Raw genomic sequence first — 21475 nt, 5'->3', positions numbered from 1 at the left:
CCATTTTAGACTTTCAATGTATATGCACTAACAAGCTTTAGGTCTTGAATTAAACTAGGCTTTGACATCATTTGTTAAGAATGGCGAGTGATTGCCTGGAAATGAGATAGAAGAGAGACATGCAAGAATAGTAAGAGAACATCACATTTTAACTTAAAATCTCAAGATTTAAATCTATAAATACTTCCTCTTTATTATATATTAATTATTAAATCCAACTTTATTTGATGTGAGACTTCTCACATCATCTTTAGTCCACTCATACTTTGACAATCTAACACCTTAACATACATACATAATAAAATGAGAACAAATTAATTCTTAAACCAATTTAATTTTTATTAATTTAATCTCTTATACCAAATTTTGTTATTTTTTTAAATGTCTATATAACTTGATAAAAGAACAAAATGCAACATAAGAGATGAAATTGATAAAAATTAAAATTAAGGTTAGATTGATAAGTGAGGCAATATTAAGGAATTAAAAGTTTCATTATTCCAAGAAAGAATATGTCACTTGTTAATTACATTAATATTGATACTTGGGAAAAAAACAAAGAACGGAAAGGAACTCAGGCACGAAGGGAAAAGAGAAGAAAAAGTGAACTTTGTTGCTCACAAGACTGTCTAACATTGATGCACTTGAGAGAGAGAGAGAGAGAGAGAGAGAGAGATGGGAAGCGATATTGAGATCCAGTGGGGTGCTGTGGGTCCCAAACTTATTGGTTTTGTGCAGCAAGCTTTTGAGGGGAGGAAAACAGAATCCCGCTCACTTTGATAGGTTGATTACTAAAACTGACCAGCCAGCTCTCATTTCTCAATTTTGACCTATCTCACTTTGTATTGTATTGCAATGTTTCTTATTCTGGCAAGAAGGATTTGGTCAACAGATGAGAAGCCAGAGAGTAAAATTATGAACCATAGAGATAAATGACCAGAGCATCACAAAATGGGGCAAAAAAAATAAAAAATAAAAAAATTACACATCTATGCTTCATATACAATCAGCATCAATATTCAAGTTTCTGTACAAAAGCTATTAACCAGAATCCAATTGAAAATGGTAAAAAGAAAAAGATCTACCAGAATGAACGTTTCAAGATACAAGGACACCTCAAATAGTTAACATCAGAGTAAAAAAGATGTACCATCGTAATCTAGCAGCAACTAACCCCTCAGTGTCAGAATTTTTTAATACTTCACCTATAGTGAATTTTGTGCTTTTAATTTAATATGTTGCCTGGACAAAACCTCTGCGATGAGCTGGCGGCCGAATAGATGAGAGTTCTTGAGGATGAGATTTCTAGTTGATGAATCAACAAGGTAACCTTGACTTGGCATCCATTGCAGCAGCTGAAGAAGCAAGTCCTTCTTCTCAGGTTGATCTATATACCGTGACACAGCCGCCTGAAATAAATCCTGAACGCAGGGAAAAACAAACATAAAAAGAAAGCACTATATGACTAATTCTAGAGTACAAACCATAACTTTGACTTGTAAAATTAATCAGCTTGTTTGATTGACACTCCAACTAGCAAGAGGTAATTAAGGGCCGTTTAGTTGCTGGAAATGAAAAGAATGAAACTGATTAAAGAAATCAAAACAAAAATGAACTAAATGATCTTCTCCCCTATCATAAACATGTTAAAACGGTAAAACCAAAAACCACATATTACAAATGTGAAAATCACTATACCCCCTACAAACCTCATAAATCATGATTCCCAATTTTATGAACTAAATTACTCTTTTTCCTCATGAACATAATTGACCTATCTCCCCTTCACAATTCAATTATTTTGTTTTTGCCTTAATTTCTTTAATCCATTCCTTATCCTTTCTAGCAACCAAACGGGCCATAATTATTGTTTATATATGGGATTTGGTTCACAGGTTCTCTAGTAGAGGTGTTGTTATGCATACAGTAAAGAATGTCAAAGACATGAAATCATGAACAACTCATCATTTTCATTCCAATACACAAATATTCGAGCATTACCTTATCAAGTTTGTGGCCACAGCTATGAAGGGTCTTCATAACATCATTTATCATGTTGATATTACCTGATTTCATAAAGGCAGCTGCAAATCTTTTTGTAGCAGGCCGAGAGATGAATTTTGCATTATCCTGTACATAAGAAGATTCATCATAAGAACTGCACTTTCATGAGAAAAACAGAGGAGATTCATCATAAAATCTTGGAATACCTTGACTACTACGTAAGCATCTTTTAAAAGTCTTCCTGCTAGCAGAATATGTAGAATCTTCTCATGAAGTGCCTTGCACATTGTTCTCTTGCCATATCTCAATATATTGTAAACAGAAAATGCCTCTGGATAAGCTTTTACCTTACCAAGATCAGACATTAACGAGGAACAAAGTTCCTACAATGAGATAAAAGCATTAGGAAATTTTAATTGGTCAATTGTAATGATAAAAGGATCAAACAATAAATGCTCTATACATTTTCATACATTGAAAGATAACGAATTATTAAAAAATAACGAATTAATACACCAGTTTTACAAAATGAAGCATTCTGAGCTTATTTAAATCAAATTGCAACAATACTTTCAGACAATCTTGGTCAGGAGCCTAAAAAGGAAATAACTTTTTTGACCAATTTAGTATCATTCTTCCATGGGCCGCATTTCTGCCCAAGCAATTACAATTTTATGACGTTTCATTTGTTAAAAAACTTGAATTTTTTTTGAGTGAAACAAGATGAAAGAGGTATGACATAAGAGAAGATTAAAAAAGAAGATACTAATAACAAAATTAAGAATTTCAAGGAAAAAAATTATAAGGTTGCTGGAGCCAGGCTTAACTTTGCATTGAAGTCCTATGGGCCCAGTGTTTGGATTTTGATTTAACTTTATTAGTCCATAAGTTAGACTCCGGCCTAGGTCCACTGACTTGGGCCAAGTATGCATAATGGCTGACCTAACCCACAAATAGCTATAATTATAAATAACTCGATGTAGACCCATAAATTGCACGGGACCTGAGGTAAGAACCGCATTATTTACATTTTATAAATAGTGCAAAATTCTAGAGTTTATTCGTCATATCGATATTGATATTGATAGGAAGGGCCGGAGGGAGGACAGATATATAGTCTGCTGAGGAAGACTTGTTCAATTGAACAAGGGAATCAATGTCAATACTAGCATCAGTAGATTGATTGACACCATACCTCCGCTGGTTGATAACCTTTACTATGCATGTCCTTCATGGTTCGATAAGCTAACAGATACATCTTTTCCTTAGAGAAATATCTTATCAGGATATGGAAAGTATTGTAATTAGGACTGATTGCCAATCCATCCATCTTTCTTAGTGTTTGCATTACGCTTTCCATTTCACCTGCTCTACAGTACGCACACAGCATCGTATTCAACATAACCAAATCATATTTGTTGAAGGTTGCTTCAAAATCATTGGCCAACAGTTTTGCTTCATCAAAAAGCTTGCTTCGGCAAAATGCTGATATCATGATACTGTGAGCATAACCATCTGTGATTAAGAATTAAAAATATACGAAATTAGAACATTAAAAAAAAACCAATATTAGCAAATTTTTTTATCAAATATAAAAAAAATTGGCACATGAAAGATTAAAATCCATCCTTTGCTTGACTTGCACAATGATAAAACAATAGAACATTATGATGAAGAAAACAGAAAGACTAGCTGATTCAACATGCTTGTACAATCAATTACAAATTAAGACAAAGATCCAGCAAAGATTCCAAAAATAGAAAATAGGATGACCTGACCATTGATTTGATGATTTCTATGAAGAAGCTGATAGAGCTGAAGAATTAGAACAGATTTATATATCATTTCCTAGGGCCTATAACATAGTCTATATGGAGGGACATGGTGTAGGAAAGAGACTAAAGAATTATCTTCCAGTGGATAAGAGAATTACCCAAAGGTTCCTGGCCATAGGGGGACAAAGTGATGTATGAATAGGGATTAGGTTCAGCTAGGATTATGTTCAACCTTTTGTAACTTTTTGGGTCTTTAAATCTCTCCTTTCGTCCAGAGGGAGGGTGGGCAGTATTTTGAATATTGAGAGTGGTAAGGAGAGCTCTGGCCTCTCGAATGCCAGGTTGGGGGTGGAGGAAGTCATCTTTCTTCATCATTTTATCTTCTGCTTAGTGTATGTTTGTAAGTGAGTGACTTATATTTTGTGACTGTTGTTTGGTGGAGTGTATTTTGTGCTGTTTTTGTTTCAGTACGTCGTAATTTTCAGTTCCTTATTTCGCTGTAATCCAACTTTGCTATTCGGTAATAGTAATTTTCAGTCCCCATTTGTGGTGTAGTTTCTGGTTTATGCTTGTTTAAAGCTTATTAGAATAGAGGGCTCCATCATTTGGTATCAGAGCAGTTCGATCCAAAGGGGAAAAAAAAAAGTATGGCAACTTTGCAAGAAGAACTTGTAGTTGCAACAGCTAAGATGTCAGAATTGTTGAAGAATGTGGTGGAAAGAACAGAGGGGACGCAAAGGCAATTAGAGAAGTGCACACGACTTTTAGACAAAATGGAGATCAAAGAAAGATGTTTGCTGAAGCAGAAAAGAAGAAATTAGAGGCTAAAGTCAAAGAATATTCTGAAGAAGGAAAAGGTGTTGTATGTGCAGATGAGGCAATACCTAGTCAGAATACAAGCAAAGAAAAACTTGTTTCTAAAGATGGATTTGCAATATCATATGCAGAAAAAGAAAAGAGTGAAGAACGGACTCTTGAGTCAAAATCTGATAGTGTTATCAAAGTCCTTTGAGGTTGAAGCCGAAGACGATTCCAACAGAAGTGATTTTTTTAGAGGAGAGGAAGCATCGACAGAGAAAGAAGTAGATAAAGGACTCAAGGCTGATCAACCATTAAAGTTACTACCTTTATCAAGAGGAGAGTTCGAAAAACATTCTGGTGACAATTCAAAAGAGATGAAACCTGAAGCTTTTCAACTTGTAGAAGCTTTCGAAATATTGCCAAACGCACCTAGAGATGCTCAACAAGTATTTGTTGCAACAGAAGAGACGGATGAAGAAACAAAGAGAAGATGGGACACTGTGAGGGTTCAAGGACGACATTGGAGAAAAGAGCGAGGAAGAGACAGGATGAAGTCAAGGGAGGTTGACGGCCAAGAAAAGAGAAAGTGGAGGCTGGACCGGGTTAGGTTAATTACTCACTGCAGAAGCCCAATAATAAAGGAAGGAAATTCTTTTGGACCCAACAGCTTTTTTATTTATGCAAGGAAGATGTCCCAATCGCATAAAATTTTAAATCTGATATTTAGGAAACATCTAATGGGCTTGGGCCTTAGGGTGGAAAAGAGAAACCCTATCTTTCAAAAAATAGCCCAATCACTCATTTACTTGGTGCCACTCGTTACTCTCCAATCCAACCTTTCCTCTTCAAACACCGCAACGGCATGGCTGCTGGAATTTTCCTGGCAAATGACGCTGTCAAACTCAAGTTCGGAGGGAGAAGATGATGAAGCTGCGATTAGTTTCCCTGGTGATAACTCCCATAAAAATATCTGCAAATCTGTATGTTCTGGTTTCGACAGTCTCAATCATGGAAAGAAACATCTCTTCTGCACAGTTATCGATGCGATGAGTCTAGGCATAGAAGCAGAAGACGTTGAAGCAAAAGTGGCTTTTGTTTCTCCTAAAAAATCCCACGGTGCTTGCTACAATTCCATTCTTCCTTCCTTCAATCATCTCACAAATGACAGGCAAGGTTGCCGCTGTGTGGAAGTTAACTCAGAGCCTATTTTGTCAAGTTCTTTGCTTCTGCCATCATCATCAAACCAGTTTGAGTTTCTTCCCCTGTTCGTTTATAAAAATCAAAGAGAGAGGATGGAATTTCTCAGCCACAAGAGAACACTTGGGACTAAGGACGAGCCTTCTTCCTACATGCAATTGATGAGTCCTTTGCTTCCTCTATCACTCCCGATTCATCTAGAAGAATTGGGATTAAGGATGCTAATGGGTTTAATTTCCCAATATATGCAGATCTTGTTAGGCCTAATCCAGAAGGAGCCCATGAATACTTCCATCCAGAGCAGTTTTCTTACCTCATCAATGTTGACACGGCAAGAAACGGTGGGTATAAGGTTGTTCTTTATCACGATTGGGTGCCGAGTGCCACAGTTGCTGCACGTCCCACTTATCTGCTCAAGAGTTCGAGTTTGTTCAGAGAAAATTTCTGGGTTATTGAGATTTTTGAAGACGTGTTGGAGAGAGCATAGACCCCTGAAAATTTCACTTAGAGGAAAAGCAACAGTGAGCAAGCTAGGAGAGTCTTCTATTCTGTCCAAGTACAAGAAGATGTTTGGGACTAATTACTGGCCTTTTTCATTTGAGCATTTTGAAGCACTAAAGAGGCTCCAGGTGAACATTGCCAATTCAGCAACAAGGGGTGAGATGGAGGCAACTATTGGCACTAGAAGACTGTTTTGGCCAAACAGTAGAGACCAGAATAGGCAAATCAGGCCTCTAGTATTGCGGTTAATGGCTGAAACTGAAGATAACAAGGGAAGAATATTAGAGAAAGAGAGGGTGGCTTCGTTTCTGGGTGCTCTTTCTATATTAATTCACTTAGATGCTGTCAATACTCAAGCAAAAGCAAGAATGGCAGCAACAAGGGAATTTCAGGGACGACAAAATTTTCCGAGTGTAGAATCTTTGATCTTGGTTTTGAAGACTTGGCCCCCTGCTTATGAGTCTGAAAATTTTCCAAATCTGCAGCAAACCTTTGTTTGGCAGCTTGTGATTCTTTTTATTTGGGATGGAGGTAACACAGGTGAAAATTACCCAAGAAAAAGTCACATTTCAGCTTTAGTGTTTAAGTATGAAGCTGAACATTATTCTCTTGTTGAAGAGAAAGGAGGTGGAGGAGCTATAAGAAGAATATACTTGGGTCATACAACATCATCTTCAGACATTCTGCATTTTGCTACAACAAAGAGGGCAACTACTGTAGAAAGGGGGATGAAGTGCTGCAATATTAAAAATATCACAGTTCTTGGCAGTCCAAATTCTAGCATGGTTTTTCATGTTCTAGGTTCCCAAAGGATTCAAAGTCCATATGAATATAGTTGTATCGAGAAACCTTATAATGGAGAGATCCCAGCAAGTGTGGTTTCACAACAGCTGCAACCGGATATACCATTGGCTAGAGATTCTTCAAGCACTCAAGAGAAGTTGAGTTGTCTGGGGAGGAAACCACCACTGCTTACTTCTAATTCTTACCTTGAGGACAAGGTGAAGCTTCAAGGGGAGGGTAATGATAGAGCTGAAGAATTAGAACAGATTCATATATCATTTCCTAGGGCCTATAACATAGTCTATATGGAGGGACATGGTGTAGGAAAGAGACTAAAGAATTATCTTCCAGTGGATAAGAGAATTACCCAAAGGTTCCTGGCCATAGGGGGACAAAGTGATGTATGAATAGGGATTAGGTTCAGCTAGGATTATGTTCAACCTTTTGTAACTTTTTGGGTCTTTAAATCTCTCCTTTCGTCCAGAGGGAGGGTGGGCAGTATTTTGAATATTGAGAGTGGTAAGGAGAGCTCTGGCCTCTCGAATGCCAGGTTGGGGGTGGAGGAAGTCATCTTTCTTCATCATTTTATCTTCTGCTTAGTGTATGTTTGTAAGTGAGTGACTTATATTTTGTGACTGTTGTTTGGTGGAGTGTATTTTGTGCTGTTTTTGTTTCAGTACGTCGTAATTTTCAGTTCCTTATTTCGCTGTAATCCAACTTTGCTATTTGGTAATAGTAATTTTCAGTCCCCATTTGTGGTGTAGTTTCTGGTTTATGCTTGTTTAAAGCTTATTAGAATAGAGGGCTCCATCAGAAGCTAAATTTCATTAATCATATTTGACCATAGAAGAAGATAAGGGGGCGAAGAAAATGAGTTTTCCCAATGTACCAATGCCATTAGGACAAAGACCCAGTTAACATGGATCTTTGGCGATTCAAAATTACAAATTTACACGCAACAGTCTGTGGTAATAACTCTTGAAAATCCATAGGATCCCTTCCTTCCTTCAGAACAATCAACTAAAAAAAATCATAATTTATTTAAGAAATTGTTTTTGCCAAAGATCAAACTCCAAAAGAACACTTACCAGATCTGACATGCTTTTTCTCATTTCATCAAACAGTAGTTTAGCTTCTTGCAGTTGTCCAGCCTTAGCAAGGCCATCTATCAATAAACAGTAGGGCATCTGCATATATACATTTGCACTTGTTAAGTGAGAAAACATTGAGAAAGAAAAGGGTTCAAAGAAGAATATATTAATTATAAACTATTAATTAATATCTAAATCTCACGACATCAACTAAGCAGTAACAGTGCTAAGATGTACAGACAATATAGAATAATTTGGTAAACTGTCAGACTCAAATAAAGCAATCAACTCTTCTTATTTTTCAGAAACCCTTATTACCTCATCCTCAGCATAGCCCAGAGATTCCAGTTCTGTTAATAACTCTCTGGACTTCTCAAATAGGCCTCCTCTAACATATACCTTCAGTAGAGTTGTCAAAATGACCTGCAATTAATTTTTACAATATCAATAAAATTCAGAGAAGGATTGCTATAGAAAATAATGCTAGAAAAAAACACAGCAAATATATCAGGGATTTTTCTTTTCACTGAAAAAGTAAAGGAAGTCAATAGCAAATTTGGAAAGATGTCTATCTCTGTGGGGAATAGCCAAATATATGTTTATTAAAAATATTTACAATTCCTTCCTCTGCATATTATGAGTTGTGGCATGGAGAAAAAGACTGTCAAGCAAGCAAAAGTTCATATATATATATATATATATAGTAAACTTGATTTTTAGCTACATTGTTGTTGAAGTTCATTGTAATATTTCAAAGGCAAATCAAATTCAAATTAAGGTTTTAAGGTTTAGTAAGTTGCTACATACTCAGTCTGAAAAGGTAAATCAAATTTTAGAAGATTTGAGAAACTCAAAATGTAAGTCATTTTAAGAATGTTGTGAGCATTGAATGCTTACTTTCCAAATTTACCCCTAATGATGAGAGATCTTAAGAGATATCATTAATAAGATATTACAATTTAATAAGAGTAATTGTGGAAGATTGAGGTAGTTTTTGAAAAGTTCAAGATGTCTAACAAACTTTAAAAACCTTCATTGGTTTGTGTAACGTAGTTAAAAGTGACTTACATTTTAGGACAAATGGAGTGTTTTACTTCACCTGTATATGTATTAGTATCTCAACAGGCTTGTATATATTTTATACTTTTACATCTTTTGATTAGCCACCAGCTTTTGCTTACATAGCAGATAGATGGCAGATTTTCAATAGAGCAAAAAGGAAGGTAAATACAAGGACAAATGATATGGAATCCTGTAAAAGATCAATAACAAGAAAAACAAACCTTGTTAGGTACTAACCCTGCAGATGTCATATCTTGAACCAATTCATGAGCCTTTTTGTAGTCTCCAGAAACTGAATAAGCATTAAGCAAAGAGCTATAATGATAAACATTTGGAGAGAGGCCTTCATCCTTCATCTGCTTAAAATAGAATTCTGCTTCTTCCCATTTACTATTGGAAGCGCACACCGCAAGAATTGCCCCATAAATTACATCATCCATTCGCAGCCTTTTGAGTTTCAAGTCCTGAATGAGCTCCAGTGCTTTAGAATATCCATCTTTGACCCTAATGCAACCTGCCAGCAGCTAAGGATAACAGCAATGATAAGATAGCAACAAACAAAATAGAAATCATGAGTTAGTGGTGCAAATCTACAACCATTAAACACAATCAACATCTCCAGACTGTTTGCTACTTCACACAACAATGACTGATAAGCTTATTTATAGGCATGCGTACCAAAAACAAAACAAAAAAGATAAATACTTAACATGAAAAATAAATTGAGAATAATAAGTCAAATACATAAGACTTCAGATTTGTGCATGTTTCTATAGACCTAGAGATAGAGAAAGAGCATGAATAATACATCTGTAGTCTATGATATAGGTTCTATGGAAACAATATACGTTGTACTATCGAGTCTCTTCTAGTTGAGAGGATAGAAACTTGTAATCTATTCCATGCCTAGTAACTAATACACAGATGAGGGAAAATGAACTTGAAACAAAACTTTATCAAAAGATGATGGTAGAGGATCAACATATGACTCCACATATCACAAACAAGTTCATTTACACCAATACTATGACGGACTCTAAAGGTTTAGAATCACATACCGTACTATATGTAACAACATCAGGTATTAGACCATCTTCTTTCATCTTCTCAAACAGTTTTACACTGCTATCAAACTTGCCTTTCCGTATTAGAAAACTGAGAACAGAATTACATAGATACACATTGGTCTTGGCTACTTCATCATGAATGCTATTGTATATTCCCACAACCTTTGCAGCATCAAGATTATTCCCCATAAACCTCATGAAACTGATATAAGATAATGCATTCAGCTTCCTGTTTTCTTGCATCCATGCAAAGAGCTGCAATTATTGGACAAGGTATTAAAATTATGAAAAAATTACAGGAAGGGCAAATTACACTCTAGATGTAACCATGCATGTATGATTGGTCAGTGCATGTACATCACCACCTTTTCTATCTCATTTCCCATTTCTTGCTACTTCTTTTACTCTTGGGCAATATGTATCAAAGACAAATGATTATTTTCATTCCAAAAACCAATTTAAAGTAGTTAGATGATTTAAGGATCACTGACCGAGTATGTATCAAATACAATTTGGAAGTATAAGTACCTGAGAAATGTCTTGTAATCTGTTAAGCTGCCCAAAGTTACGTAAAATGGCATTTAGGTCTTGCACTTTCAATAGCTCTCCTGTTCTGAGAATCAAAATAACAGTGAGTTTAAGGAACAAAGCATAAGCTCGACTCACACAAAAAAGTAGCCAAGAGGCATGAGCTTCGCCATGATAGACATCACCATGCCGACCATACATTGAAAAAGAGGGGAAAAAGGATATACGCCACTACATTTTGCAAGTATCATTTCAATTCAATGCACTTAAAACACTGAAGCAATTGCTCATTGCCAAAGGAGGTCAAGCAACCAGCATGAATACAACCATATTTCTTAAAAAAAACAAAAGACAATGGCCATCTTAAAAAAATTGGAATGTAATTGTCCAGATATTTTATCACTTTTAAAAAATTAGATACTGTAAAATCATTTAAAAGTAAAAAGTAAAAACATACAGCTGGCTCGCTATGGCCTCCATCTTTGAGGATAATGAAATCAATAAAGCTTCCTTTATGTCTATATGCTTCCCTATCGTATGTAATACAATAACTAGCATCTTTCACTTTTTTCCGACGGTAAAATTTGATGTATCATCAATTCAGACATGCGTACTCATAGAAGAATAGAAGACATAACCAAAAACTAAAAATTAAAATGCATGACTTTAAAGTTTAATCAGTGTAATCAAATGCCAATCTCTACCGTATTTCCAGTCCCCCTTCCAACCATATTCAAAATACAGCTTAATTTGGAATAAAGAAAGCAAATTAAGAAATAGCCGTCGCTCAAATTTGCATGATGGACTTAAAAAGAAAAACAAAGAAAGCACTACCTAACGTCTTTAAAATCTTATTAAAAAAAAAAGTAATAAGCTCTCTGCAAAGATTAATTTAGTACAACTCCACCAAGTAAAAGTTTATGGTATAGAGTATAGAGATGCGCGCACTATAAGACAATCAACTCAACTCAACAAACCCTTCCATGTCCACTAATTTAGTATACCATTCTAACTTCTTGCCCGGATTCAAAAGAATAAACAGCAATTTATTCGTTGAAACCTATTTAAAAAGCCATTACTGAACCCCACATTGGATCACTCTATAATTTACACCACTCACCAAACTCAAGTAAAAGAAAAAGATACTCGTTCAAAAATTAATCCAGTGAAGACGCAGCACCATGACCTGCAACTCCCTTGCATAAGGTAGAAGTATAGTTAAATACCTCGCAAGAGTTGAGTCCAAATCACAAGACTGCTGGACTTCAACCATTGCAGCTTGTCTTGCTGTGCGGGGCTTTGAAGATCCCCTTTGAACTTCCATTGTGGTTCTACCACTGGGTAGTTCGCCATCGCTGGTTCGAGCTATTTCCCCAGTAAGCGCTGTTGATGATAAGCTACAGTGAAAACGAACTGTTCTTGTGGCGGAAGGAGATGAAGAAGAGTTTGATGCAGAAAATGGCGGACAACGAAAGGCTATAATACCATGCTGTAATCCAACTCCCAGGACTGATATCTCCATTTCCACCTCTCCTCCAAAGAGGCAGAGACACAGGATTGAGAGCGAGTTGCATTCGATCCAAGTCAAACTGCTCGCTGATAAGATCGAACTCTAAGCCGTTAGTGGGGCTGAATGAGGCCCAAATATTTTGAGTTGGGCTTGAAATTGGGCTTCGAAGCCCACAATAGTTTTCTAAGCCTAACTGAGCTTCACGAACTATCGATTTTTTTGTACCCAAAAATAATATCACCCAAAAGTAACATGTAGGATAATCCTTCAAGATGCATGATTGGAAAAATATGCATTTTTAAAATAGTACAAAAACCAAGTGCTACTTGGTTCAATTGGTCAAAAAAACTAAATCAACTTGTTATAAGGTTTTAAGTTTGAGTTTTAGAATATACAACCTCGTTAAATAAATATGTTAAAGCAACAAAAGGTAATAATAATCCTGCATGGCGAGGATATTTTCCAAGGTACCCAATGATAAAATAAAAAATAAAAAACAGTACAAAACAAGTTAATGACTTTATAGCCTAGTGACACATTGCTTGCCCTTGCTAGCGCCAGATCGCAAGTTGATCCTGCATCCTACTGCTTGTAATCAAAATAAAAGTACAAAACAATAAGGTAGGAGACAAGTAGCAGTATATCGTACTTGGCATGAAAAATTAGTATTTCTTAGTTTGGTCTTATATGTTACATTGATATTGATTTTGACACCCAATTAGGCGTTGCCCTCTGCAAGCAATCCCCACTTGTGCATAAACATAAACTTGAAATCCTTCGTTTAGTAGCACCATTATTTTTGATAATTCAAGGCAAAAGTAATGGATTATTAATACATATGATAGGATCAACACTTTTGTCAAAAACAAAGAATAGACGAGATTTGAAAGATATTTGAGAATTTGACAATTTTTTAAAGATTTGAAGAGAATTTGAAGATTTGCCAAATTGTTATATTTGATTCATTTTCTATTTTTATTAAATGTAAACATTCAAATAAATGCAATTCTTTATATCATTCTAGATTAAGTAAACTTCATTGAAATTTGTTTTTATTACTTGGGATTAGGGCTCTATGATACGCCCCAAAACTTCTTTATTGGTATAAATGAAATTACAAGTTTTAGTCGTCTCTGGGTGTTGAAGGAGTTACTTCATTTTTTTTTTCCAACTAATTTATGTAAATTACACCATATTGATTACATCTTATAATCACCCTTTAATTGCTTTGTCATTCTAATTTACTGAAAAGATAGCACAGAGACAACATTTTTTTAATACACGAAAATCTGCATGATGAGACAAAATAAATTAAATCGTCAGATATCATAGGGTGAGACAAGTATTATTTTTGAACAGCAAAGGATTCATGTCAGCGTAAATGCATATGGACTTGTTACGTTATTGTTGATCATTTAAAAAAACTACATGCCGTGCTAAATAATATTTTAGAGATTCTTTACCTACTTTTTCTTTCTTTTAATATTTGATATTGGTTCATATTTTTTTTTTTGGGGGGGGAGGGGGGGAGTGAATAATAATCATCTAACTATTTAGGGTGTGTCTGGTTTTTTCACTTTTTACATTCAAAAAGCTACTTTTCACTTTGAAGAAATTAAATATTGTTTGGGGATAATTCATAATAATAAAACTGACTTCTCAAATGTGCTTTTCGGATAGGCTGAAATGAAAAAATTTGAAAAACTCATATGAGTAGCTTTTGGAAAGTCAGTTGAAGGAAGATGCATTATTAATGATACCTATTATTTTAAAATGACTATGATACCCCTCCCCTCATGTTTGTCTTTTCCTCCTACTCAAGCTCGTGTGCATGTTTCAAAACCTATCTTCGTTCTCGCTTCTTTGTGTGTTGCTCGTCTCGTTTGCCTTACTCCTCCGTCAGTCCATCGTCTCTCCTCCATATCTCCAGTGACTCTAGTCCTTCTCTCCTTCGCCTCTCCCCACCATCTAGTAACATATTTGAGTCCATTCTTCTTTCCCTAAGCTTGTGATCTCGTTCTATCATCTTTCCTCACCATTCTAGTGGCCATTTTTTCATTTGTAGCTCACAAATCGAGCTTGTTCTAGGTCTTAGATGACATTGCAAAGCTAACAAACACGAAAACACCTGAGACCTATTAAATTGAACTCGGATGCTCGAAACTCGACTCGGATGCTCTGACCTCCTCCTCGATCTGCTCTTCTATCTAAAGGTATGATATCATCCAACCATTCTTTACTGGATCTAAAATGGTGGTCCTCTGTTTGGATGAATATATGAAAATATATGGCCTATATCTTCAATCGATGGTCGTCTGATTTTTTTCTCCAGATCCAATTATGCTCTATTTTGTTCCGTTGAAGGTAGTTCTGCTCTGTTTCACCTGTTTCTTCCGCTTGTATTGCTAATCCGAAACTTGAGAGCTTTGAGAGAATTTGAACATTGCAAATCTAAACGTTGAAGAAGCTAGTTTTGCTCTATGTGTATGTTTCGAACTTTTCTTATACTCAATGAATAGGAACCGGAACGTTGTGAATCTGAACATTAGTAGCTTGGTTCTGTTTTCAGCTCTTGCATTATTTAGTTCTGCTCTGTGTGTATGTTTCTAAATTTTCTTATAACCAATGATTGATTAATTATGGGTTTTGATCTCTTCTCCTGAGAACGTGTGTGTTTTAAAGTTTTCTTGTGCTCAATCAGTGGTGAATTATTATGAATTTTGATCCTTCTTTTGGAAATGTGTGATTGTGTGTGTGTTTCTAAGATTTCTTGCACTCAATCAGTGTTTAATTTTATGTGTTTATGTGTGTATTTCCAAGTTTGCTTTTGCTCAAACCAATGTTGAATTTTTTTGAGTTTTGATCCTTCTCTTGGAAATGTGTGATTGTGTGCGTGTCTATAAGATTTCTTGCACTCAATCAATCTCGAATTCTGTGTGTTTATGTGTGTATTTCAAATTTTTTTTTGCTCAAACCAATGTTGAATTATGGGTTTTGGTTTGGTTTCATAAATGAACATTAGATGGTTTTATTTAATTAATTAATAGTTGCTTTATTTCTATAATACCATGCTGTAATCCAACTCCCAGGACTGATATCTCCATTTCCACCTCTCCTCCAAAGAGGCAGAGGCACAGGATTGAGAGCGAGGTGCATTCGATCCAAGTCAAACTGCTCGCTGATAAGATCGAACTCTAAGCCGTTAGTGGGGCTGAATGAGGCCCAAATATTTTGAGTTGGGCTTGAAATTGGGCTTCGAAGCCCACATTAGTTTTCTAACCCTAACTGAGCTTCACGAACTATCGATTTTTTTTGTACCCAAAAATAATATCACCCAAAAGTAACATGTAGGATAATCCTTCAAGATGCATGATTGGAAAAATATGCATTTTTAAAATAGTACAAAAACCAAGTGCTGCTTGGTTCAATTGGTCAAAAAAACTAAATCAACTTGTTATAAGGTTTTAAGTTTGAGTTTTAGAATATACAACCTCGTTAAATAAATATGTTAAAGCAACAAAAGGTAATAATAATCCTGCATGGCGAGGATATTTTCAAGGTACCCAATGATAAAATAAAAAATAAAAAACAGTACAAAACAAGTTAATGACTTTATAGCCCAGTGACACATTGCTTGCCCTTGCTAGCGCCAGATCGCAAGTTGATCCTGCATCCTACTGCTTGTAATCAAAATAAAAGTACAAAACAATAAGGTAGGAGACAAGTAGCAGTATATCGTACTTGGCATGAAAAATTAGTATTTCTTAGTTTGGTCTTATATGTTACATTGATATTGATTTTGACACCCAATTAGGCGTTGCCCTCTGCAAGCAATCCCCACTTGTGCATAAACATAAACTTGAAATCCTTCGTTTAGTAGCACCATTATTTTTGATAATTCAAGGCAAAAGTAATGGATTATTAATACATATGATAGGATCAACACTTTTGTCAAAAACAAAGAATAGACGAGATTTGAAAGATATTTGAGAATTTGACAATTTTTTAAAGATTTGAAGAGAATTTGAAGATTTGCCAAATTGTTATATTTGATTCATTTTCTATTTTTATTAAATGTAAACATTCAAATAAATGCAATTCTTTATATCATTCTAGATTAAGTAAACTTCATTGAAATTTGTTTTTATTACTTGGGATTAGGGCTCTATGATACGCCCCAAAACTTCTTTATTGGTATAAATGAAATTACAAGTTTTAGTCGTCTCTGGGTGTTGAAGGAGTTACTTCATTTTTTTTTTCCAACTAATTTATGTAAATTACACCATATTGATTACATCTTATAATCACCCTTTAATTGCTTTGTCATTCTAATTTACTGAAAAGATAGCAGAGACAACATTTTTTTAATACACGAAAATCTGCATGATGAGACAAAATAAATTAAATCGTCAGATATCATAGGGTGAGACAAGTATTATTTTTGAACAGCAAAGGATTCATGTCAGCGTAAATGCATATGGACTTGTTACGTTATTGTTGATCATTTAAAAAAACTACATGCCGTGCTCAATAATATATTAGAGATTCTTTTACCTACTTTTTCTTTCTTTTGATATTTGATATTGGTTCAGACTTTTTTTTTTTTTGGGAGGGGGGGGGGACAAGTGGATAATAATCATCTGACTATTTAGTTTGCATGCAGAACTGTGAATTATACTGTCACATCTACTATTGATAATAGGGACTGAAGTTACAAAGTCCTTGCACGATAGCATTACACTTTCAGACTCATTTTTTTTATTATTACATATATATACACAAAAATCATGTCAATATAACCATTGTCTCTGGGCCAAAGTACATACATTGCTCTAAAGCCGAAGTCTCCAGGGAAGAAAACCACAGCAGAGACACAGCTGATTAACTCCCCACTTTCAACTGGTTTATTTAATATCTTCAACGGAAAAGAACAAAAACAGAATGTCATACTTACACTAAACCATGTGGCCTATGAGGTTTGAACATAAATCTTTTCCTCAGGAAGCAATGATTCAGTTTTGAGGCCAGTGAAAAGAGTAACGTGAGCCACAAGTACTGATAATGCATCATATTTATGCAGGAACCCGGTATGATGGATCAACCATTTTCAGTATGAACAAGTTTCCTTTGTCACCTCTTGATATCCTGTCATATGATGTAGGGGGAAAAACAATTAATACTTCAATTTGATATCTTCCATCCGGACTAAATTGTAAGACATTTTTTCCCAGTTTAAGTTTGATCAAAAATGTATGATACTTGATACTTTTCAAAATTACCCATTATATTAATTAATATAGGTGTGAGAGAGAAATATAATCCGACTACACCATTCTTCTCACTTTTCATAATTAAAGGGTTAAAGGCAAAAAAGAAAAGATGTCATTTTTTCATGGAAGGAAAAATCTACTTTTATTATCATGTGAAATATGGTTGGAAGTAGCTTAAAGTTGTTGGCCCATGCATTACAAAAATTTTTAAATGAGCTATACTATTCATATGACTTCCTAAGGATTTTATATTATATATTGATATTGATACTGATATTGATAATTGAAATATTGATGAGGGAGGATCATAGCTGTGGAATTTAAGAGTCAAGAATAATACTCTGACGTGAGTATTACTCAAGAATCTCACATCCATGTATAGGGATTAGTGCAACAAGTCCATCTTCTCGCATGAACATGATATCTCATAAGATTAAAAATTTAAAATCCCATCGATTCAAAGTGGAGATGAAACAAGGTGACCAAGGTTTAGTGTTTGTCTCTATATATAGGAGAATTCATGTTTCAAACAGAAGAACTTTTAACTCCTTCCACCTCAAGAGGTTTCTGACTTGTCAATGAATATATATTTCCATGGAAAAGAAACCTGGACGTGAATGAAATGTTGAAAATGTATTAAATAAAATATGGCACATAACTCACCGTAGCTCTTCATCTAAATATGTTATTTCTAATTCACCACGGGCTCTTCCAGGTGCCTTAACAGGTATCTGCATACGTACAGCATGACAACAGATATCATTAATAAAAATTCAACGTCAATACCAACATCAATCAATATTAAATCTATAGAGATCTACATCATTCACAAGTCATGAATAGTGTGACTCATCTCGAGCTTCGTGTAATTCTTTTTTATTCTTTCAATCTTTTTCCACACAGCTCAACAGAGTTGAAATTCTAGAAAAATAAACGCAATCCTCCAAAAAATTAAACTATCATCTGTCATTTGCGTCAAACAACGAAAAATATCTAGTTTTACTTAATACTAAATTTATGCATAGCATTCATCTGTATTAATCATTAGGGTTACAAATACCAAGATATACAAAAATTTAAACAGAGAATATTCAACTTGCTCTAAAAGAAGATAACACAATTTGTGCATGGGCTTCCTTTGAGCTTGTTCATTAATTAGCTAATAAATTTCACTCCTAAATAGTAGATACAGGATACAAAGTAACCATTGACACTCAAGAACACTTACAAAGCCCGCAATTTTGAAAGTATCAAATTGGACAGCCACTTTTTTTGCATTCAGAGGTGTTAAATCCGCTGTAACCTACAAAATATTATCTTTTTATTTTTTTAGAGAAATATGAAGGAACCGCATAAATTTGTAGCAACTATTCATCTTCAAAATGTCTCACCTGGTTAAAGAATGGCCAAGACTCCATATTTTGGGCCCTAAGAATATCTGCATTGATTGCTTGATAATTTGTCCTTGATCTCAAAATCTTTGGCCTCTGTCAATACATTAATTACGAAGTTAGTGCAATATTTGCATGCAAAAATCACTGTGACTTGAAAAAATAAGTGGAAAAATTCAAAAAGGAAGGCATCAGTGAAAGTAACAAGTTCTAACTTTCCTATCTATGCATAAAAGACAAGCCTTTGTGTGAATTTTCTTGCCTATTATATAACTATAACTCAGATTCAGGACATAGACAATGTTTACCTGGGTTTGCAAAATTGACCTTGAGGTAGTGTATATAAGCTCCCATTTTCCATCAAGTAGATTGGATTTCAGAGGCTCCTTTGTTGGATTAACTGCTTCAAGTTTGCGTGCAATCTATTTAGAAATAAATTCCAACTATCAAGAATAAAAATGCCATAATCGTGTGAAATTAATACCAATGCACTGGGAAATAATCATAGTCAAACTTTTTAAGATAATATAATTTAAGTTTAATAAATTTAATTAAACAATGAAATTTGAATAAAAAATACTACAATAAATAGAACTAAGCTAATGGCTTTCAACACGAGATAAAAAAACAGAGAATTAAAATTTCAGTGAATATATATTTTCTAATGAGCTATATTTTTAACAAAAGAAATCAATAATCAATATCAATAATATTTTTAACACCCAACTACATCAGCTGATTCTCAGTGAGAGTGTGAAACTTCTCGCTAATCTCTCTCTCCTTCTGTTAAGGTACTTTCTGTTTCGGGCAGAACTTTGGCATTTGGCAAAATTATTGAAACAACCAAGTGAAAGAGCATTGTTTATTACTGCCTGCCAACTACCCTGTGAAAGTGGCCAAATCATGAGAGATGACAAAATGTAGATTGATAGAAACGTCATTTTAAGAATTTAATTTTTGTTTTAATGAAAGAATTTAAAACTTGCATTAATAAAGAGTTTATTGCGATATTTCAATTTTGAGGATTATGCTGTTATTTCTCATATTTAGTTTATCAACAAAAGGATTCTTGTGACTTCTAACTAATGGTTGGCATAACATGCTGCTACTGTGACTCCATCCTAAGAAGAGAAAAACCTTCCATCTTCCAGAATCCAGAGGATCAACAAAATTAGAAATTCACAGTGAAGAACTATGTCCAAGTTAGTAGAAATTTCCACAATAGATGGACCCTAAACGAAACCCACCTGATCAACTCTTTGCTGGTCTTCAGGGGTAGCATCAGCCCCTCGATCTAGCGGCGCAATGGCCTCGAGAAGCTCGTCCTTGAGATCCTCAGCGTCTTTGCCCTTTTTCAAGAAAGCGGGAAAGAAGGAGACTCTTGTTCTCCATTTTTGCGATGCTGAAGAAGAAGCCCTCGAGATGGAGCCATAATGGCTGGTTTCGTTGTCACAGAAGCGAGGGGTCGCAGGAGAAGGTTCTGAATGGAAATGGAGATATTTTGGGGGCAAATTGTCGAGTGGAATGGGGTTGAGAACGGGAAGAACCAGAGGAGAGGATAAGGCCATTGATATTGCGATCTTGGCGACACTTGGTTATTAATTAATTATAGGAAACTGCAATCAAGTAATTATAAATATTGCACTTGTTAAACTTAAAAGACACGTGAGGAACAAGCTTACCGTCCATAGGGCAAGGCAATCCACGACTTTCTTTTTTTGCCGACAATCCACGACTTTCAAGACAATTCACTTGAATTGCGTTTGCATGAGTAAATTTAGTTTGAAAATTAAAATTTGTAATTCCACGTTAAAATTTATAAATTTTAAATTTTTTATATGAATGATATAAAACATTTTAAATTATAATATTGAAATAATTTGTTTAGAATTTAAATAAAATTTTAAATTCTATATTTAAATTTAAATGCAACTTAAATGTTGGAGATATAGTTATAATTAAAGTTGGCAGTCCGATTCCAATCAAGGGTGATGACTAGGTCTTGGTCGACTCCAACTGTCCAAACTCGGATGACATTAATGATCTATTCTCAATCAACAACATTAGTCTAGTCTTAGTTGACATTCGCAGTTTGATCCCAATTAACACTTAAGGAGTAACATTGGACAATTACAGTAGTCTGAGGGTGGGTTGCAGATTGGACCTAGATGACGACATCATAACATTCATTGTTAACAGTGACATATGGCATTGGACAACAAAGGTGAAAGGATCAAAGATGGTAACCATAGACTAGTCCCAGATGGCGATGGTGGCAACAAATTGACAAAGGTTGGATGCAACTACCAAAACCAAGCAATGGTAGCAGACCTACACTAGACGACGGTGTTAGAACAACATCGAACGACGATGACAATGATGACAAATCGGCATCGGGTGATGGAGGAGGCTAGTCTTGATAGACGATGGCGATCTGATCCTAATCAACACTAGCGATCTTGTCACAGTTGTTATCGACAGCCCAGTTATGGTCA

General features: G+C 35.0%; 2 protein-coding genes across 3 annotated transcripts; both read right to left on the bottom strand.

The window, feature by feature from the left end:
• Positions 1–966: 966 nt before the first annotated feature.
• On the bottom strand, positions 967–12380 carry LOC129305721 (pentatricopeptide repeat-containing protein At1g10910, chloroplastic-like). The gene is given in 11 exon segments (XM_054945744.1): positions 967–1421; positions 2002–2130; positions 2211–2387; positions 3200–3519; positions 8150–8170; positions 8173–8248; positions 8471–8575; positions 9436–9738; positions 10273–10536; positions 10810–10894; positions 12036–12380. Coding segments are annotated over 11 exon segments (1992 nt in total). The 5' UTR covers positions 12332–12380; the 3' UTR covers positions 967–1205.
• A 4601-nt stretch (positions 12381–16981) lies between these two features.
• LOC129306355 (probable plastid-lipid-associated protein 4, chloroplastic) lies at positions 16982–20591 on the bottom strand. Of its 2 annotated transcripts, XM_054946908.1 has the most exons (6): positions 20228–20589; positions 19289–19402; positions 18981–19076; positions 18818–18892; positions 18253–18320; positions 16982–17464 (listed from the first exon to the last, which is right to left on the bottom strand). In XM_054946908.1, the coding sequence occupies exons 1-6, from the start codon at positions 20546–20548 to the stop codon at positions 17392–17394; spliced, it is 747 nt and encodes a 248-aa protein (XP_054802883.1). In that variant the 5' UTR covers positions 20549–20589; the 3' UTR covers positions 16982–17391. The 2 variants fall into 2 exon arrangements, with proteins under 2 accessions (XP_054802883.1, XP_054802884.1); XM_054946909.1 differs by lacking the exon at positions 18818–18892 and having other exon boundaries at positions 20228–20591.
• Positions 20592–21475: the final 884 nt, after the last annotated feature.

This window comes from Prosopis cineraria, unplaced genomic scaffold (genome assembly GCF_029017545.1).
Source record: "Prosopis cineraria cultivar Desert tree isolate PC_DT_omini unplaced genomic scaffold, ASM2901754v1 PC3, whole genome shotgun sequence".
NCBI classification, from domain to species: domain Eukaryota; kingdom Viridiplantae; phylum Streptophyta; class Magnoliopsida; order Fabales; family Fabaceae; genus Prosopis; species Prosopis cineraria.
The sequence above is the reverse complement of the archived record's forward strand: the minus strand, read 5'-3'. Positions and strand labels throughout refer to the sequence as shown.